At 45.8% G+C, this 20,015-nt stretch overlaps 1 protein-coding gene across 1 annotated transcript; it reads left to right on the top strand.

Moving 5' to 3' along the window:
• Positions 1-8,871: 8,871 nt before the first annotated feature.
• Positions 8,872-15,319, top strand: DRG1 (developmentally regulated GTP binding protein 1). The gene is made up of 9 exons (XM_019539197.1): positions 8,872-8,965; positions 9,043-9,166; positions 9,437-9,612; positions 10,351-10,420; positions 12,604-12,773; positions 13,046-13,176; positions 13,416-13,583; positions 14,003-14,125; positions 14,651-15,319. Exons 1-9 carry the CDS (start codon positions 8,924-8,926, stop codon positions 14,748-14,750), a joined length of 1,104 nt encoding a protein of 367 aa, XP_019394742.1. The 5' UTR covers positions 8,872-8,923; the 3' UTR covers positions 14,751-15,319.
• The last annotated feature ends 4,696 nt before the right edge of the window (positions 15,320-20,015 follow it).

Raw genomic sequence — 20,015 nt, 5'->3', positions numbered from 1 at the left:
CCCCCCCACACACCCCCCGCCCGCAGGGGAGAGGAGGGGCTGGGGGGGGCTGCAGTCTCAGCCTCCCCCCTCCCTCGGCGCGGATCGGCCAATGCAAACCCTCCCGGAGCTGCAGGAGCGCGGAGCGGCCCCCACCTCTTCTCCCCGCCCGAGGAGGGCCGGGCCCAGTGGGGCCGGGGGCTGCGGGGGAGGGCGGCCGCCCCCGGCCCTTGGTGCATTTCCCCGCCACCCCGAGCGGGAGCAGTCCCGGCTCGGCCTGGGGGCAGGGGAGGGCTCGGAGTCCCCTGGAGAAAGCCCGCCCGAGGCCGCGCTGCCCGAGGGGTGGGGGCTGCGGGAGTCGCCTCGGCTTACACAACCCCGGCTCCCTCCATGTTGGGAGAAGCCGAGCGGGGGCCCCGGCTTAGCCTCGTGCTGCCAGCGGGGGTCACGGAGCTGAGCCAGCCCGAGGCTCCCTTCGCGTCTGGGCCCTGTGAAATCTCCCGCTGCTTCGATCCCGGGCCCGGGCTGTGCTAGTGCTGAGTCCTCCCCATGCCCTCGAGGGGGGGCTTCGCCCGACTGACACAGTCTCCGGCGCTCACTTCGGAGCCAAATTTGCCTCCTTCGAAGTTGGGCAGCAGCTATTTGTGCAGCTCCCTCCTCCCCGCCGGATCCCCGCCCGCCTTCCGGCTCCCCGCCGCTGTGTGCAGCCGCGGCCAGCCCGCACTCCAGCGGGGCTGGAGCAGAAGCTGCCCTCGGGGATCAATTCGTGGTGTGGCCTCTTCACACGTTTATCCTCGGGAGCATCCTGAGCGCTGGGCACGCAACTGCCTCCCCAACTTTCGGAGCCTTCCCGGAGCTCAGAGCCAGCACTAGTATCATATAGTCGTGCTGGAGCCGAAGCCTCATTGCTGGGACTGATGTGCACGGAGCCCGCCAAGCTCCCAGCCCAGCAACAACCCGGGAGGCCGGGCCTGACGCGACCCACGTGCAGCCCGTGGAAACGCCTGTCTCCAGGGCGAGCTGGGACCTGCGAGCAGCTTCTGACCGTTTTGGCAAGGGCCGTGTACACAGCGCACACCCCCTTCGGAAGCGAGCCAGGAGACGCGCGGCACGGGTCTAGTTCCTGCAAACCTGCCCGGGCAATGAGGTGCTTTCCGTTCAGTACAGAAAAATGCCCCTTAAGCACACCTGACAGGCACTCAGGCACACGCGGGACAGCGGGGCAGTCAGGGACTCCCTGCTGCGCGGCCCTGGAGGGTGCAGAGGTCCCTGCCCGCTGCTTTCGGCTCCTCCGTTTGCTTTCTTTATTCCACTCCCTCTCGCCGCCCCCGCTCCTCACCACGCGGCCGCCCCGCTCCCTCCTCTTTGTCTCTCCTCCGCAAGGGGGTCCCGTCCCCGCGCCCTGCCCCGCTCCGCTCCTGCTGCTGGCCCGGCCACCAGGCAAAGCTGCCCCAGTCCTCGCGGCAGCGGCAGCAGCCACCCACCCCCTTCTCTCTCAACCAGTAAACCTAGCGACCCCCACCACTTCCAGCCCCAATCCCGGCAATCAGCCCTGCCCCCGGGAGAGGCGTCAGGTCACTCCTGCAGATTCCGGGCTGGGATCCCACGCTTATTTTCATCCTCTCACCCTCTACTGTGCCCATCTCCATGCATTTCTGGACTCACCAACTGCCAGAGCATGCCTCCAGCACCACTCCTGTTATAAATACCCCGGCTGACTCATGTCAACTGCAAAGCGCTGGACTCTGCATGTGAACACGGATGTAAAACACACACGTGTAAACAGCCTGTTGTTCTAATGTGCCATTCCCCTGTGAGCGGGTAACTCGTGCTCAGGTGAACTTTATCCCACACTTGCTCTGTCCCCCAAACACAGGCACAGCCACGGCCCCCTCGACTCCCTCCCCCACCACTGCCATTTCAAGCTGTCTTGGAACAGTGACTCCAGCAGATTATTCCCCTTCTTAAAGGGACATCGCCCACAGCACCGGACCAGGCTGACTGCAGAGGGGGAAGATTTAAAAAACCCAGAGACATGCCAGCTGTGGATGAGCAATACTCATGTCACTTAGTGAAATGTTCTGTATATGAGTTCTGTTACTATCTTTCAATTTACTTAAACGCATGTTGATAGTACTGAGAATTGAAGCTCCCACAACAGCACAAGTCGTTCCCCTGCCTGTTGCTTTTGCACAAGATCATCTGAGCCCACCACCACAGAATAAATGTCACGCCCAGTGGTTTGTATCGACATTGTAAGGTCAAATATACAGCAAAAGATTTAAACTGTGATATATGCACTTAGGTGTGTAGCAAATTAGCTGTTCAATACAGGTTGTACAAAATTGAGTTGGTACTGGTACTTACAGTAAGATAGCAGTTAGGCAAAACTGGCAAGACTTGGGCCTTAGATGTAAGTGAAGTGGTAAGTGTATTCTTGGAGCAATACTACAATGCAAGGTCTCCCCACTTTATTAGGCAAGCACCTTAGCACTAGTAGGACTACTCCAAAAAATTGTCTACCCAGCACCAGAACTGACTAATGCTGCCCTGGGGGTAACTTACCAACTGGAGTAAAATATTTAAATAGTTAAACAAGGAGCTCACACTTGCCTCCCACACATCTATGCCCACCTCGACATTACTTCCTTTTTTAGGTACATTGCTCAGCCCCTCTTCCCCATGTTCTCTCTCTCAGTCCTCTCCTGGGTCCATTCTATTTGTTTCTTTTTCTTTTTTTTTTTGCTGCATCTTTTCCCAATCAGAAATGTTCTCCTGATCTACTTAATCCAGCCACTGAATTTTGTCCATTTCCCTGCTTTCCATGGGAATACCTCTGTTGTACCTACCCTTTGTTTCAATAGTCTTTTCAGGTGGCCAGCCCTTACTCAAACACTCCAGTGGTTGTATTAATTATGACAGGAAGGAATGCTATCATTTTGAATGAGAAAGTATTAGACCATGAATGCACATTGGTGGCATTATATCACTACTGTAAGTGGTAAGCATCACAGAGCCAATTCCTGCTGACTATTCTCACACAAGCACACCTATTTAAAGTCACAGGGATTCACTAGTGTAAATAAGGGAACTAACACGGATAACTCCCATCTACATCTTGAGCACCTCCAACTTGCCGAGCACCCTCAAATCAACTATTTTATACAGCCTTTGAAGGAATTCAGCAGCCTGCAGGAGTAGGTCCATTATGGAACTCTAGGCTGGTTAGCTGAACACTTCCAGATGGATTATAACATTAGAAGAATGACTCACTATTATATGAGACAGGTAGTTAGTCTGAAGTCAGGGGAGATTTGCACCTTTATAGATTAACTAAATCAGAGATGTGTAGCATAGGCATTTGTATGCAGGGGTCTAACTTCATCAGATGCAACTTCCCAAATAAACCCTTTGGTTACAAAAGCCTATGCTAGAAACCTTTGATTCAGTTGGTCTATAAAGGGGAAAATCTACCCTGCCTTCTGCCTCACTCTCACGTGGCATTCAAGTGTCTGTTAGGAATCAGTCATTTGAACTCTTGACTTTTAACAACACCTTCACAGAAATCATGCTTTTTAGTAGGTGATTTTCAGTTTTATTAAGTAGCTGTCAATTTTCTAGACATTTCAAAGGAATTTTGATCAAATCCAACAGTTCTAACAAGCAATAAATTCAGCATTCATTTTTAGTTACCTTGGTTATTACTCAATTGCAGCTTTACAATTTACTGCGGGCTCATGAGGTTTTTTTATTAGAAAGTGTCCTGTAGGAATGCTGACCCAGAAAAGCCAGGGTCCTCAGCCTCTGTAATAATTGGGATCCTGTCTGAATAGAGGGGCTGGTGGTCCACAGACATATAAACATCTCTGTTCCTATCCAAGAATGCGTAACATTCTTGTGGCAACTAGAGCAATTGCTCATCAGGAAGAGCATGTAGGTATTTCAGTCATCTCATATGATAAAAATTCTTTTCAAAAGAGTTAATTGCATTGTCTGCCTTTGCCCTTTTCCATTTTTTCCCCTGCCTGCCCCCACCCCTTTGTTTCCACTGCACATGCTTCTTTGTTGCCTGATCTCACTCTCCTCTCCACTCTCTATACCTCTAGGTTTGGCCCCTTTCTTCCCTGATACCTTCTCGATTAGGGCCTCTAGCACTACTAGAATACTACTGTGAAAAATAGCTAACTCTTGCTAAGGACGTACATGATTATTCTTAGTATGGCTTCTGATGCAAAAGGGCAGCATTAATTTCCCTGCTTATTCTTCCCCCTTCTGCCCCTTTCCAAGAACTTTTAAAAGCTCAATGTTTTGTCTAATAGAATTTGTATGGCTCCATTATAATTCCCACAACTTTGTTTTATGGGTTTCACAAGACTTGAATGCTTGATGGACAGGAGGAATCCTTATTGTCAATCTAAAATGTACTTATGTGTGAACACAAATTAATCTGAACAGTGACAACTTGCTGCGGTTTTAGTGATATTGGTTCCAAGACATTTTGGAGCACTGATTGCAAAACCTTTTTTGTTCACAAATACCAGAAACTCTCATTTGATAGAGTCTTCAGTGCCTGTCTTTGATACAAGCACTCTCACTCTCCTTGAGTTCTGTCCTCCTTTCTTTCTATACTCTTCCCCTGCTTGCTATGTTTCCAATCTAGAGCTGAAATGCCATTTCCATTTTGATGGAGCCATTTGGCCCAAGATGTCCAGATTTGTCTAAGAAGTCTATAGCAGAGGTGGAAATGTAACCTATATTTCTTGACATCCAATCCTGCATGTAGGTGCTGAATGCTCTGAGAATTAGGCAGCCCTGGCCAGAAAAACAAGGGAGAAGATGTTCTCACTGAAAAATCACTGTACATCACACATCTTAGTGTCTAGTATCTCATTTTGATAGATTAACTCATCAAGACAATGAAGGTGACCTGCTATCCTGAGCAAGAAAATATATCACTAATTAAGAGAGTATAATTGGCATAAAACATTAAACTCAATAAGACACAACAACAGTGTACAAGTATGTGGACACCTGAATTTCTTTCAGGACTAAGGAAGCAGGTAACATTTTGTCTGGTGTCTCAAAACTATCAGTCAGATAATCAGTTCTGTCTAGTCCCAAGCTAACTATGCCTCTGACCTCCTATCCGCATTGCCTACTTAAAGGCCCCATGACAAGGTCTCAGGCTTCTATCAGCCTTTTTTTTTTTTCAGGATGAGTCTCACAATCTCCTCTTGTCAAACTGGTGATTCACTATGACTATTCAGGTCTGACTAGCACTTGCAATCATTTTTTTCTGGGCAGTGGCATGGTTTTATTAATTTTTTTAGATTTATATCCCACCTTATCCAATATCACACCCCAAAACTTGAGGTGACCTGGCAATATTCAAAGCAAAGTATAATTTAAAGAACAAAACAATCCTTAAAACAACAAACTGCTTGACTTACTAGGTAGCCATCAGTCTTCCACAAGGATGCCCCAGCAGGCTGGTCAGTCTCACACCTGTAGTTTCTGGATCAGCAAGATCTTCTTCCTCCAGGCCTGGATTGTCATTTTATACAGTCCTTTTTCACCACATCAGACCATTCTGCACTTCCTCCCTTACTGGAGTGAAACTTAAAAAAATTGTGATCTGTATTGTTTCAGCTTTAGGAATATGCATCAATTGTTCCTTCCACCATTTAAATCCTGTAAGAAATATGTTCTGTCATGCACAGAGTGAAGAATATAGTCACTGGCAAGCCTATAAACATTTGTAACTTTAATCTAGTAGTCTCTAAACATTTCAAGTCCTCAGCCCTGCCAAGAGATGCATTACAAAACCATGTAATGCTACTCTGCCAACTTCCAGAATAGCTCTTAAACTACAGGGAGTTATTCTCAGTTCACTTTGAATAGACTTAATATCCATTGAGAATTTGCCTTTGCAGTTATAGAAAAGTAATTTAACTAAATAAGTGGCTTGGATTAACAGGAGGTGTCTGTGACTGTAAGTGGGGCAGATTCCAGAAAACCTTTTATATCAGTTACCCAGAAAATCAATGGGACCAAATCCTAAAATTCTTACTGAATTTGATCCTCATGTGGGCAAAATTCCCACAAGTTTCAGTAAGGACCTCAGATTTTCACTCACAATCAATAAGGTTTTAGAATGAGAGATCTGGTAAAACAAGATGCAAATACCATTTAGCACTTCTGTAGCATCCATCTACGCTATCCTAGTCACTGCTGTGGTATCTAAATGCCTGGCAGCTAAGGATATTAAATAAGTCTCAATCTTTCTCAGGCAAGTAAGTATTATCCCTGTTACACGGATATGGAAATTAAAGCAGAAATAACTTGCTCAAAATCAATTAATCAGTGGAAGAACTTAGAACAGAACACAGAATTAAGATTCCCAGTCTTTTAGCTTCTTTCATTCCCTGGAGATCTCAGAACAGCAGAGACTCCCTATGCCTGAAGAAGGCTGTTTGTGCCCGAAAGCTTGTAAATAACTTTTTTCCAACTACTCAGTTGGTCTAATAAAAGATATCACATCTACCTGAAGAAGCTTGACTCCCAGTTCAGCATTTTTACAACAACACTTCCCAAGTCTTGTCTGATCCTAATGGTGGCAAAATCTGACTGTGTTTACATCTGTCACTTGGTTTGATGCCAGTGTTCCTTTTCCAGTTTCACAGCTGAAACCATGGATCCCTGTGCCATGTTACACTTCCCAAGTGTTTTGGAAAAGGGGCATTCCCCATTTACAGGGCAAATCTGCTCCCTTGCACCACCTTGTGGTACCTTGATTTGTTTATGTTTGAACACATTTGATTTTAACCACCATCACTTATACTGTATGTTTTATGTTCAAAATTTAAGTCTACTTGTTAATTATTTTTTACTCAATCCTTTGTTTTGAGTTCAAGAGCCTGAACATGTAACCGTTTACTTCAGTATCAGCAGTATTCCCTCAAATCCTTTAACTCCCATTAAAGCTAACATACTACTGCTTTGGAAAATAGAATTCTGTTGTAAAAAATAGTAAACAAACAAAAAAACCCAGTCATGCAACAAGTAATTATCTCCAAGTGTCCTCAGTGCAAGAAGATGACAGAGGGCTCAGTTAGCATCTTAGGTGGATTTCAGTCTCTCTCTGCCCCTTTCTTCAGTTCCCTCACTTTTATCCTCTTCACTGCCGGTATACCAAGTGTCCTACTAATAGTTTTTCCTGTCTATTCTTTCTCTCACTTCACTCCAAAGAGCCATCTTCTGGTGCCCCTATGCCCTAACTTAGGAGGAGGAAACCCTTTCCAGTTGCAGACCAGAATGAGCCACCCCAGGTCAGTGGCAGGCAGATGCTAGGACTCAGCCATCACTATCACTTGACCCCACAGTGGTATGGGAAAAGTGCCCGCAGCTGAATGCCGTCAAAGCCCCATACCTATAGGCCAGATCCAATGGTTCTGCGGGCCAGATTCAGCCCAAGGGCCACAGGTTTCCAACCCCTGGCCTAACCAGTTCCTTTCCATTGTCAGCCATTCTCTTTGCTCTGTACTAATCGTAGCATTCTAGCCTCCAAGACTCAGTGGACTTCAGATGTTCACTTCCAGCTCTCCAGCCCTTAACTCTTCACTTCTCCAAGAATAGTTTTCTTAGCTGTCACACTGCCATCCTCAGACAAGTGCCACCCAGTCTTCTAGCATTCAGATATTCTCTTAGAAAGCCAGTAGCGAGAAAAAGCATAACATATACTGTATCTGTAATAAGTAAGTCTTACTACTCTACTTTGAAAGGGTATGTTGCTGTAGACAGCGAGTGCCTGCTTGAAGCACTCCACTCTGCCATCAGGTGCTGACCTAAGCGTCCAACTCCCATTGAAGTCCATTTTTTAAACCACCTAAATACTGTTTGAGGACTTGAGACTGAGTCTTTGCAAAGAGAATCTTCAGCAGTGGTTCTCAACTGTCTTGGACTTGAGGCCCCTCATTAGACTCAAGGTATCCTTGGAAAATGCCAGCTCTTTGTTTTCACTAGTTTTTTGAGTACTGAAAAATAACAGAGCAAATAATTCAGAAAGCCCACAGCAGGACAAATGGTTTCAACATGATCAATTCCTATTTGAAATCTTTAGGTTTATTTCATGGATCATATTTGCACACCTCACCGTGCTAAGTGTGATGCCCTGTGGCACCATCAAAAGGTTCTCCACGGACCCCAGGGTGCCATGGGACCTGGTGGAGAGTCTTGGGCCTGCCTGAGTGGCTTGGAGGTAGACCACCAGGCACAGCAAAGCCAAAGGGGAAGAAAACCTCAGCCAGTGATGTAGTATTGCTCGTACTGTCATTTAACCAAAGCCCCGGGAACAGCATCTTCTGAGCCTCAGGTGGCTTTCAGAACTAGCTGGAAAAGGAAGTTTTACAAACCCTGACCTCAAGAGCCAAAGGTTCAACCCATTAAAAGCAGCAGTAGGGTAACAGCCAGGACGACGTGAGGTGCTTGTTACCTTCTAGTTAAGTCTTTCCCTCGCACGGGCTTTCTCTACAACCGGGAGGGCGCCCAGGGAAGCATAGTGGCACCAAGGCCAGGCGCTGGCCACGCCACTTAGCTAAGGGCAGAAAAGGAGTCTCGGGTAGCGCTGCTTTGGGTGGGGTCCGGGGGCAGCTCCTCAGAGCTGAAGCCTACGGCCCTCGGGCCTCGCCGCCGCCCCGCTTCTCCGCCAGGGTCTCCCCACTTGGCTCCAGCCACCGGGGGGCGCCGACGGGCACCTCCGTGCGCCCGGAGAGGGGGCGGGGCTTCGGGCGAGTGGGCGGGACTATCTCTGCCCGAGGTAATCTGGCTGCGAGCACGGGTGGATTCTCGCGAGGATTTAGGTGGCTCCCGCGATGTTTGTTCGTGCGCCTGCGCAGTGTGGTGCCGGGCTGTAGGGTGCCGGGTAGGGACTGCTGTCGCCGGCGCCATGAGTGGGACGTTGGCCAAGATCGCGGAGATAGAGGCCGAGGTAGCCCCTTCCCCCGGGCCTGGGCGTGGGGAGCGGGCTGGGGCTGGGGCTGGGGCTGACGCGCCGTGTGCCCGCAGATGGCCCGCACGCAGAAGAACAAGGCCACGGCGCATCACCTGGGGCTGCTGAAGGCGCGGCTCGCCAAGCTGCGCCGGGAGCTCATCACCCCCAAGGGCGGCGGCGGCGGCGGCCCCGGAGAAGGTGGGTAGCGCGGCCGCGGCGCCTGGGGGGCTGCCCCCGCCCCGCAGAGGTGTCTCTTGCGAGCAGGACACGCGCGACTCCCCGGGAGGCTGGGGCAGCCCAGCTCTGTCCACCTCCGTCTTGGCGCCCGCCCAGTGACAGCCGCTGGCCAGGGCTGGCCTGGCCACCCCCACCCATTTCTCTGTGAATGGAGGTGACGGCGCCCCGGCTGTGGTCTGCTGTCGTGCTTCCTGTGCCCCAGACGCCTGTCCTTCACGCCTTGCCTTTCAGGTTTTGATGTCGCCAAAACGGGTGACGCCCGGATCGGTTTTGTGGGCTTCCCGTCAGTGGGCAAATCAACTCTACTGAGTAATTTGGCTGGTGTGTACTCGGAGGTGGCAGCATATGAGTTCACAACGTTGACCACGGTGCCTGGGGTCATTCGGTATAAAGGAGCAAAGATACAGGTGATGCATTTCTGCCTGCAGGAGCAAGGGGGTGGGATGGGGTTTAGCTTGGTTCTGGCTGGGGGCAGTCAGGTCTGCTGTTCAGAAGTTAGAGGCAGTATAGAGCAGAGTAGCAGTGCTTATTGTTTTGGCCCCACGATCCAAATGAATGACACAGGACCGGTCTGTGGGCTAGATCAGCCCCCACATTGCCCCCATTTGGTTGGGATCAGGTTCCAAGGGCCCTGTGTGCCAGGACTGGGCCCCACACCATCCTGTGTGACATGTCTAGTGCTCAGCCCCAGCCTGTAGGGCTCTCCACAGATCCATGGGGAGCCTTGCGAGCCAGTGACAACACACTGGGGGGCCCCAACCTGGCCCATGGATCCAGGGTTGAGCACCACTGCCAGAAGATTGTTTTGAGGATGCACGCACATTTAAAACCTTTTTTCTGGTTTAAAATTTAAATAATTTGTGGTACTTCATGCTGCTTCAGTGAGAAATTACTGGCACAAGGAAATTCTTCCATGTTTTATATAGGAAAAATGGCTATATTTCATTCTGTTGTAGAACAGGAAAAAACAGTAAAACAGGCTAAATATTGTATTAAAAAAGGAGGGAATCCTAATGACTTACTCAAATTTACATTAGGCTGAATTACTATTACAAGCAAAGATGGGATGTGTTTTATTTGGAGGGGGGAAGGGGAGGTGGCATTTTCACTGTAATGGAGTTTGTTCCTTATTTTCAAATGTACAGCTTCTTGATCTCCCAGGAATTATTGAGGGAGCTAAGGATGGGAAAGGGAGAGGTCGACAAGTCATTGCAGGTGAGCTTTGAAGGGCTGGGGGCTTGTTTTAGCCATTATTTTACATGCTAATGGAAGGGTGAGGTTTCACAGTGATTTCTTTCTGGGCCCTTGGATCCCTAGTATATGGTCAGTGTGTCCTATGTCAGAAATGAATTACTACATTTGTAGGTAGTGGGGGGAACAGGCATTTTTCACTTTCATGCCTGTGTTGCTTGAAGGTCAAGGCTTGCTCAGCTCTTTGTGCTCTGTATCTTCCTAACTGCTCAAAAGTATACTTGCACTTCAAAGTCAGATGCATTCCCACATTAAAGAAGGTGTTTGTTTTAATATCTCTGGCACACTTGATGCTATACTATAGTTGTATGTAAACATAGACAGCAGGCTCTGTCCAGCCACTCAGATTCTTTAGGACAGAATCTGATTGCATTAGTGACAAATGCCCAAACTCAGTCTGGTAGCACTGGACCGAAAAAGGATGGAGGCCAAGACGCATCACCAAAACTGCAAAAATAGGATGCGATTCATTTTCCACTGGTTTTCGGGAACTTTGCTGACTTCTGCTGGGCTGAAGTTAAGGTGAGAAATCAATCTTCCAATGACACTTGGTCATCCAACTTGCTAGTTTAGTGGCCTAAAAGCAGGGGGGGAACGGTTCTTATAACAAGGCTGTACAGTGCATCATTTTGCATAAAAATTCTTTCGGTCTTTCATTTGTAGGCTTCTGAACTTGTTAACAAGGGCATGAACATAAGTAGATGTAGGTCAGACCAGATGTCTGCAGGTCCCACCTGATTTTAGCCTGTGAATTGGAAGGGTGTTTATTAGGGGTGCACTGTCCTGGGCCCTGCCCCAGCTGGGCAGCACCTACCCCAGCTCCACTCCCTCCCACCCCTTCCCCACGAACAGACTTAGCAGCTGGACACTGCTCTCCGCTGGGCTGGCTGTGTGCATACTGCGGCTGTGCACGTGCACATAGCATTTATAGTTGACATTATCAGCTACGTCAGCCAAAAAAGCTGATTGCCAATAATGTCAATTTTCCTTTTATCAGTGCTGATACGATATGGATCAATATATCAGTGCACCTCTAGTGCTTATTTCATGGTGAAGTAAATATTAGGCAATGGCCTAGGACTAGAAACTTGGTTCTTCTAGGCCTCTGTATTTCAAAAACAACTCATTGTAATTGTTATCAGGTTAGGCAGGGTTTATCTCCTTGATGGTACCATATTCTGTCATCCAGAGGTGGATTAAGGTGTACTGGGGCCCTGAGCAAACACAAAATTGGAGGTGCCCTCTCCCCACAGTAGTTGCATTGCAAAATGGCAGAGGGGTCTCTTTCTTTCCTGGTGCTGGTGGGGGAGGCTGGGTGGACCCTGCTGGGCTGGGGGTGGTGGGGGCACATGCCTACCTCTTCTCCCTGCTATAGTCAAGCGCACGCACACACGCACGCAGATGGGCACGCATGCTATTCTCTGCACATGGACACACAGACACAAACACACTCTCCCTGCCATGAAAACATGCACACACACATACAGAGACGCACCCAGACATAGGCTTCCATGCATGCACACACACATCCAGCCTGGCCACGCTTTTGTTCCACAGGAACTCTCCCCGCCCCCACTTTCTCTTGATTCCTGTGAGGCAACTTCCTGCCCCCTTCCCCCCAGCAATGAGCCACCTGTGGGTCTGTCTCACTCCCTGCCTGTTGCACTGACCTGTAGGCACCTGGCTGTGCCTGGGTGGCTGCCTCTGTGCAGCAACACTGTGGTGCTGGGAGGGGTGTCTGTGGGAAGCTAAGGTGAATTTTGGGGGGCTATAGCCTGCAGAGGTGTGGTGCAGCACTCCCAGCTTGGCTTCTACCCCCAAGGCGTGGCGCAGTGCTGCACTCCTGGCCAGCCTGGCCCTCTCCTGGCTGCAGGGAAACGCATATGAAAGCCAGGGTTTTAAATTTGGCATCATTTTTTGGCTCCCTGCTGGAGATAAAGCCAAGCTTCCACTTCCTTGCTGATGACAGTCCTGTGGCTGGGGCTCCTGGGCTCGTGCCCAGCTGGCCCGTGCATTAATCAGCCTATGCTGTCATCACCCATTGAACTAGTTCTTGGATGCTTTGACATTTTCTTAATTGTACAGTGCTCTGGCAAAGATGTATATGTATAATCTTTTCTGGGATAATTTTTCTCTCTGATCCTCAGTTGCTCGAACATGTAACCTAATTCTGATTGTTCTGGATGTGCTAAAGCCCTTGGGACACAAAAAGATCATTGAGAATGAGCTGGAGGGCTTTGGAATACGATTGAATAGCAAGCCCCCCAACATTGGCTTTAAGAAGAAAGATAAAGGAGGCATCAATCTCACAGCCACTGTAAGTTGGAAATTGCAACATGCTGAATGGAAATGTCACTTCTAGAAAGCATTGTTGTCTTGTTGCCCTGAGGTGTACAAGGTATGGGAGACACTGTGAATTGAGTTTCTACTGCCAACAGCGCTGAATTCCAGTATCTCAAAATGCAGTTACTACTTCTTGGTACCAGTGCACAATGGCTTATAGGTATTAGTATCAATGACTGCAGTATCTGACTATATGCAAACTCTTCCTTTCCCCACCTAATGTTGTCTTTTTTTTTTTATGTTCAGTGCCCCCAGAGTGAGCTAGATACTGAAACAGTGAAGAGCATCTTAGCAGAGTACAAAATTCACAATGCTGATGTCACACTGCGGAGCGATGCTACTGCAGATGACCTCATTGATGTGGTTGAAGGAAACAGGTACTGTATCAAAGTAAAGACATGTTACATGGCTACCACATGTAGTCAAATTACAGAACTGAAAAAGCCTATCCTTCAAAATCTATTATGTGATGCACGGAGTCATTGTTTGGATCCACCCTCAAAATGGTATATCCCCCATTCTCTTCCCTTCCCCAGACAAGGATCCACAAGGTGGCAGGGAGTATTCTTATACATTGCTAGCACTTCTGTACTGCTTTGTTTCCTACTCTTTGCAGAGTTTACATCCCATGTATTTATGTGCTGAATAAAATTGACCAGATTTCCATTGAGGAGCTAGATATCATTTACAAGGTACCTCACTGTGTACCAATTTCTGCTCATCATCGTTGGAATTTTGATGATCTGTTGGAGAAAATTTGGGACTACTTGCAACTAGTGCGAATGTGAGTGTTTAATTGCTGCTGAATTCCTGCATAGTTGGTTAGAGGGCTTGCAGAGACTTCTAAGCCTTGGAGTTCTCATTCTCCTGTTCTAGGAATAATGGCTTCCTGTAAGCCCATACAGAACATTAGCCCTCAAATGCTCTAGTCTGTTATCAGCATTGGTTTGATTATGCTTTTTCTGCTGTACGACTCAGATGCAGACAAAGGAGCAGTTTGCTTAACACATTCAAATACTGCGATTTTTAAGTTTATTTCCTAGTAGGAGAATGAAGGGGATGCTCTGCAGGGACAGCTTCTGCCATCTGCATGAGAGCTCAAGCTGAGGCTTAGGGCTATGGGAAAATTAGATGTTATGTTGAGATGAAAGGAAGAGGGATGTTCTTCTGTTGGTTAACTTGGCTAATTTCTCTATATTGTAGCTATACTAAACCTAAAGGACAGTTACCAGACTACACCTCTCCTGTGGTGCTGCCTTACTCCAAGACCACAGTGGAGGATTTTTGCATGAAGATACACAAAAATCTCATTAAAGATTTTAAGTAGTAAGTACCATAGGAAAAGATTGGGCCAAACTATCTGCTATTTCCAGTGTCTTTACAGTGGTGCATTCTGAGTTGTGACTTTTATTTCTTATAAGTTATTCACTAGCAGCAGGATTGAAACTTGAAAAGCTATAGGATTTCAATTTGCTCTCACTGAAACAGCCTTTTATGTACATCTTTGTGCTAGTATCTGGAATTATTCAATTTCAGTGTTTGTATGTTCTACTGTAGCTTCCTTGCTTGCTGATTATATCCCTTCCTGGTAGGAAAGCCACTTTTTAAAGCATGAGAATGGTATTAGTCTGCAGAGTCTTGAGCTCTGTAGCTATGGTTTGGTATTAATGACCCCATACCTTTGTCTGCTTTTGGAGTTGATGCTTGGACCATCTGGGATAGGTACTTTTATGCAAGGTATTTTGTATAGATATCCCCCCCTAGGGACAGAATAGTAGCTGTCATTGTTCTGTGGTTATTTCAATCTAAAGTTCATTGTGTCTTTTTTTTTTTCCCCTCTGTCTCCTTCAGTGCACTGGTTTGGGGGTCATCTGTTAAACACAACCCGCAGAAGGTTGGCAAAGATCACACGCTTGAGGATGAGGATGTCATTCAGATTGTGAAGAAATAAAGTTGTCCCTGATCAATTGCCACAACAACTGGCATTGTTATTGTGACTCTTTCTATATACAGTCAGTTTTGAGTGGCTAAGTAGAGAGGGAGTTGCTTTTGTTCTGGTGCTCACTTGTATATCCAGCTGGTTGCTGAAATGCATGGTCGAAAATTGGATAAAAAGCTGAGGAGTCTATGCTTCAAAAGGGCAGTCTGTTTGCTTTGTGTTTATTACTTGTCAGGGTTATAAAATCCACACACAAGTAGGATTTCTCTTATGCCTGTATAAAATTCATTTCTTTGTAAGCTGTGCTTTTATGTTCCGTCTTACGGTATGTCTTTTAACAATAAGAGAAGGCCTGACTCTACCAACCTTAACCTAAAAGGATCCCTATTTAGGCATTAAAGGCATTGCATTCACTGTATCCTTGGACACCAAACTCTTCAAACCTAGGTGTACAGCTTGATGGTACAACCTAGTGAACCACTTAACCTAATGTTGTTTTTTGTTATAGACAAGTACACGGGATGGATTTGATTTAAATCATTCTTGTTGTTTGATATAACAATACATATTATTCACAACTCGGAAATAGATGTAGGTTTCATGTTTAGAAGGTATACGCTATGCATGTTAAAGCAGTAATTTTTAGATTAATTTTTGTGGCTACATCAAAAAACTGAATTATGACTTTGGTTATTTTATTTACCAAGGCTAATTGAAGCAGATACTTGAAGTCATTGGGAGGTGAATTATCTTCAATTTACTAGATTAATCATGGATATTTGGGGGATGTTTTTGCCATACTGTATTAGGAGGACATCAAATGAATGATGCAGCTATGTGTTATTAGCTTGGGGCTTTCTTCGCTTTCTTCTAGGGGTGCACTGATCAACCGCCCTGGCCCAGCCCCACTACTGGGAAGAGGCCAGCGAGCTCCTGGCCCTGAGCCTGCAGCAGGCAGCCCACCCTTGTCCTGCATACAAATCCAGGTGACACATGCCTCCCAGGGGTGTGAGCAGTGGCAGGAATTGCCCCCCTCCCCACTCTCTCCTGCGCCCCCTAGAGGAACCACTTGTGGCCCTACCCTTCCCCACTCCCTCCCTCTCTCACCATGGGGGCCTTGATCTTGTCTGTCGCCCCCCCCCCAACTTACTGGCTGGATGCTGGTCTCCAGGCTGCCAGGCTGCAGCTGTGTACATGTATGTGGCACTTATTAGCTACACCAGCCAAAAAAAGGCTTGCCAATTTTATAATGTCAATTTTCCTTTTACTGGTGCTGATCCCTTATGGACTGATATTGGTGCACCTTTACTTTCTTCTAATCTTTGATTTCTTATCTTATATCATGGCAGCAGGCTTGCCAGGCTGTAAGTTTTCCCTTCTACCATACCATTCCCTCACTAGATCTCAAATCGATGGAGAGGCTATACTCAGAAACTTATCCCTCAAGATTTCTGAAGTACTTTGCTCAAAATGGTTGTTTCCACTGCCCCTACCTCCTTGCATTTTATCTCCAGGCTCTTCCTCCTTATCTACTGCACTGCCAACAATCCTTTATTCATTTAACTTCTTGCAACTTCGCACTTTTAGAGAAAAGTGAGGGCTTGACTTGTTTGTGTACACAAACTTGTAGAGGTGCAGTAGGGCTGATGGGTAGGTAATCGGGTCTGTTAGCTCTCATCTCCATATACTGCTGTTAGCAAGGATGTTCTCTGGAGGCACAAATTCAGTTTGAGAACTAAAACTAAACATCACAGCGATGCTTCATGGGATCTTCTAGACTGAGCACTGAGTCCCATTGGGTAGAGTGGGTTTTTTGTTTTGTTTTGTTTTTAATCTTTACCAATCTATAGAGGAACCTCTGGGAACCTCCTAATATTGGGCCCTTTATATAGTCCATGGTCTGTTGTGACCTATATATAAAACTTTTCTAAAATGGTTACATGAATATATAGTCTCAAATAATATATAATTAGACGTTATAAGCCCCATTTTCATGCTGATATATTTGAGCTTTAACATACCTTAAATTAAAACTATCTTTTATATAGGTTGCTTTTTTTTATTTAAAAAGCACCTTAAAAAATAAAAAGGACTAAGTAAAAAATGTGATTTAAATTACAAAATTTTTTTTTTTAATCACTGATTTTTTTTTTGATTTTTTTTATCCACCCTGAAAGCACATCAAAGATTCCCTCTATTCCATACCTGGTAGTTGACTTCACTTTCTCCAGGGGTGACAACAGTGTGACTATTTTGTAAAGCTAGGGAGTGGAGTAGTACTGTTGCTTTTTTCTATTTTTGGTTTTCTTGTCAAATTTTATAGTTTTACTAAGACAAGGTGAGTTTACAGTTTGTGGAAGAGTACGCTTTAAGGTTAGATGATCCATGACTCAACCTCCTTTCTTGGTAATGCAGAAGTCTTCTGTTGAAACTTTCAGCAAACAGTTTTTCTTGGAAATTAGATTACTAAAGTTGCAGGCAGTAAATTCATTCAGTGTTCTAGCAAATATAAAAACTGCCACAACTCCAAAAACAAGGCTTTGTCTACAGCCATCATTTTATAGGTGTTTTGTATGCCTTCTAAAGTACTGCTTTTGGATGTAGAAATACTAGGGTGGATGCTGATTTGACAGGCATGCTGCACTTGGTGTACAGCGGCAGGGAGGTAGTGATCAGAAGCATCTGTTTACTTTTGGCTTTGGAGATGCACGTTAACATTTTTATGCTAAAGTTAGAGTCTGTTTAATGCAAATGCTACTGAAGTAGTTAACTGGAAAAACACTTGGTATTTGAGCTTGCTAAAGAGCTTCAGCAATACCTTCTAATAGGCAAATCCTTGTCCTATAGAAGAGCATTACAGTAGCCTCTCCTGGTGAATAATCAGATCTGGCTGGTTACTAGACATAATGACTGTGACCAGTGTGTTTACTGCTTGTAGAACAACCTGTAAACTTGTTTATTGTGGTGGTTAGAGAAAGTTTAGTAACTTTTACACTAGCTAAATGATGCAGTTACAGCTCCCTGACTAGATCTGCTAACTTCTAGCCCCAACAAGCCAGCTCCACTTTCTTCCTGAAAAAGGACACTAGCCTTAAAAATGTAACAGGAAAAGGTTTTCATGCTTTGGGGCCTAACCAGCTGTAATTCCAGGGTTTCTGGTTTTCTCTGTTTAAAAATACTAACATTTTCTGATTTAAAACCCCAACATGTGTTGGTTTTGTTGTTGTTTTTTTGGGGGGGTTTTGTTTTGTGTTTTTTTCCCCCCACAATTAAAGTAAAACACCACTGTATATAGGTATCAGTTGAACACAATGTTGTATAGACGTATTTATAGTTTTAAAGTGATCTGGAATCTAATTAATGCCTCAATTATAATTTAAAATACATTCTAGATGCCTATATATCTTTGTGGTGTGTGTGGTTTTTTTTTTTATCATAGAAAGTCAGATCTCCCTCTGTGCTCTTTGCTTAGCTGCAGCTGGACCTGTGTCATGGTGTCTCCCCATCCCCACTGATCTCATTCCTGGCCCACTCCCACCCCATCCCCCTAGTGTGCGAGAAGGAATAGGTGTATGGAGAAGAGGAGTAATATGGTATGCAAGTGCAGTAAAAACAAACCAAAGCCCCTCCAGAAAAACCTATTTGCAAGACTTACTGGGTCACAAAGAAAAACCTCTCTCTTTAAGCTCAAAAGAGATAAGCCTAGGTAAGTTCTGAAGACACATTTTGTTTAAACAAGTATACAATCTGACAGTTGAAAGAATATTGTACTTTAGCTGTTATATTTTAAATGCTCTGGGGTAAAGTATGCTATTGTGTGCTTTCTATACCAGTGGTTCTCAACCTTTTTGGTACCAGGACCCATTTGTAAACATCCATGGCCAGTCCTGACCCAGTACCCCTCACTCCAAACTTAGTGCCCCGCAGACCCCAATCCCACCAGTGTGTGGGGCAGGATGGGGGCCAACTAGCCCCTTGCAGGCTGGAACTGTGACAGCCTGCTAAGGAAAAGCTATGCTTTCCCATATTTTTCTCCTTTAAAGGAGAATCCTTTTTTTAAAAAAAAAAAAGCTTCTTCATCCATTGTTTAAGTTTGTTCATGAACTTTTCATATATTTTTGCAACCAACTTTTGGGTTGCAACCCACAGGCTGAGAAATGTTTTCTATAGCCACCACCTTCTCTCATAGTGCCCTAAAGGAATTAAAATCTACATGGAGCTTAACTGGAGCTGTTTCTTATTGGTTATGGAGATATTTTCCACAGGAGCTATAGTTTACTGAGGCTTTAAATCACATAATTGAGATGCACTATTATAGTAAGACTATTTGTTCACCTGTTAAGTCTTAATGAAAAAACTGCCTTCTCTTTATCTAATACCTTAAGAAGAAATGCAAAACAGTGCATGGATATACCCTTTCTTTTGAAGTGCTATGTTATAGCAGTTACAGTACCAAACAAAGACCAGTAATAGATTGGAAGGGACCTTGGAAGATCATTGGGTCCTGCACCCTGCAAAAAAGATAAGTGGGGGTTGGGTGACCCTAGCAAGGTGACGGTTTAGTCTCCTCTTGAAAATTTCCAGGGTAGGTGATTGCACCACCTCTGGAGGGAGCTTATTTCACAGACTGCACATGCTGACTGAAGAAATTTTTCTTGATGTTGAGCCTGAATGAATCTTCTGGGAGTTTGTGGTCATTACTCCTAGTTTTCTCCACAGGTGCCCTGGTAAACAGTTGCTCACTGAGCCCTTGATGTGTACTCCCCCAGTGTGGCAGTACAATGGTACCAGCTCCCCTCTCAGCCTTCTTTTCCTCAGGCTGAAGAGTCCCAGATACCTGAGCCTTTTCCTGTATGGCTTGCCTTTTTAAGTCTCTGATCATGTGGGTGGGTCTTCTTTGAACTCACTCAAGCTTGTCCATATCCTTGTGGTGCTGTTACATAAATTGCCAATTACTAAAATCACAAGCAAGACTTCATGAGGGAGAATAAGGCAAGATCCTGCTTTTATTGATTAAGCACTTAATGTTCTTCAGTCACTCAACAGCTGATGTTTTCCTTTTCCACAGACATGCTTTCACCCATTCTCTTACACACAGCATACAAAGGTGGAACACATATATCAAGCTACAAAGCGATACAAAATGGAGTTTAAGGCAATGCAAAACTCAAGAAAATATGTAAGATTAAAAGCAATAGGCAAAAAGTCTGTTTATATAACTGGATGCAGTATTCCAGCTGCAGTCTCACCAGTGCTGAGTACAGCAGAAGAAGCACC

Source organism: Crocodylus porosus, unplaced genomic scaffold, assembly GCF_001723895.1.
Source record: "Crocodylus porosus isolate Cpor-Errol unplaced genomic scaffold, CroPor_comp1, whole genome shotgun sequence".
Taxonomy (NCBI): domain Eukaryota; kingdom Metazoa; phylum Chordata; order Crocodylia; family Crocodylidae; genus Crocodylus; species Crocodylus porosus.
Note: the sequence above shows the minus strand (reverse complement) of the source record. Positions and strands in the feature narration are given on the sequence as shown.

Coding starts and splice junctions, on each gene's coding strand:
- DRG1 (XM_019539197.1), top strand. CDS start 8,924: ATGAGTGGGACGTTGGCCAAGATCGCGGAGATAGAGGCCGAG. Junction 10,421..12,603: donor AGGTCGACAAGTCATTGCAG/GTGAGCTTTGAA, acceptor TCTGATCCTCAG/TTGCTCGAACATGTAACCTA. Junction 13,584..14,002: donor TACTTGCAACTAGTGCGAAT/GTGAGTGTTTAA, acceptor TCTATATTGTAG/CTATACTAAACCTAAAGGAC.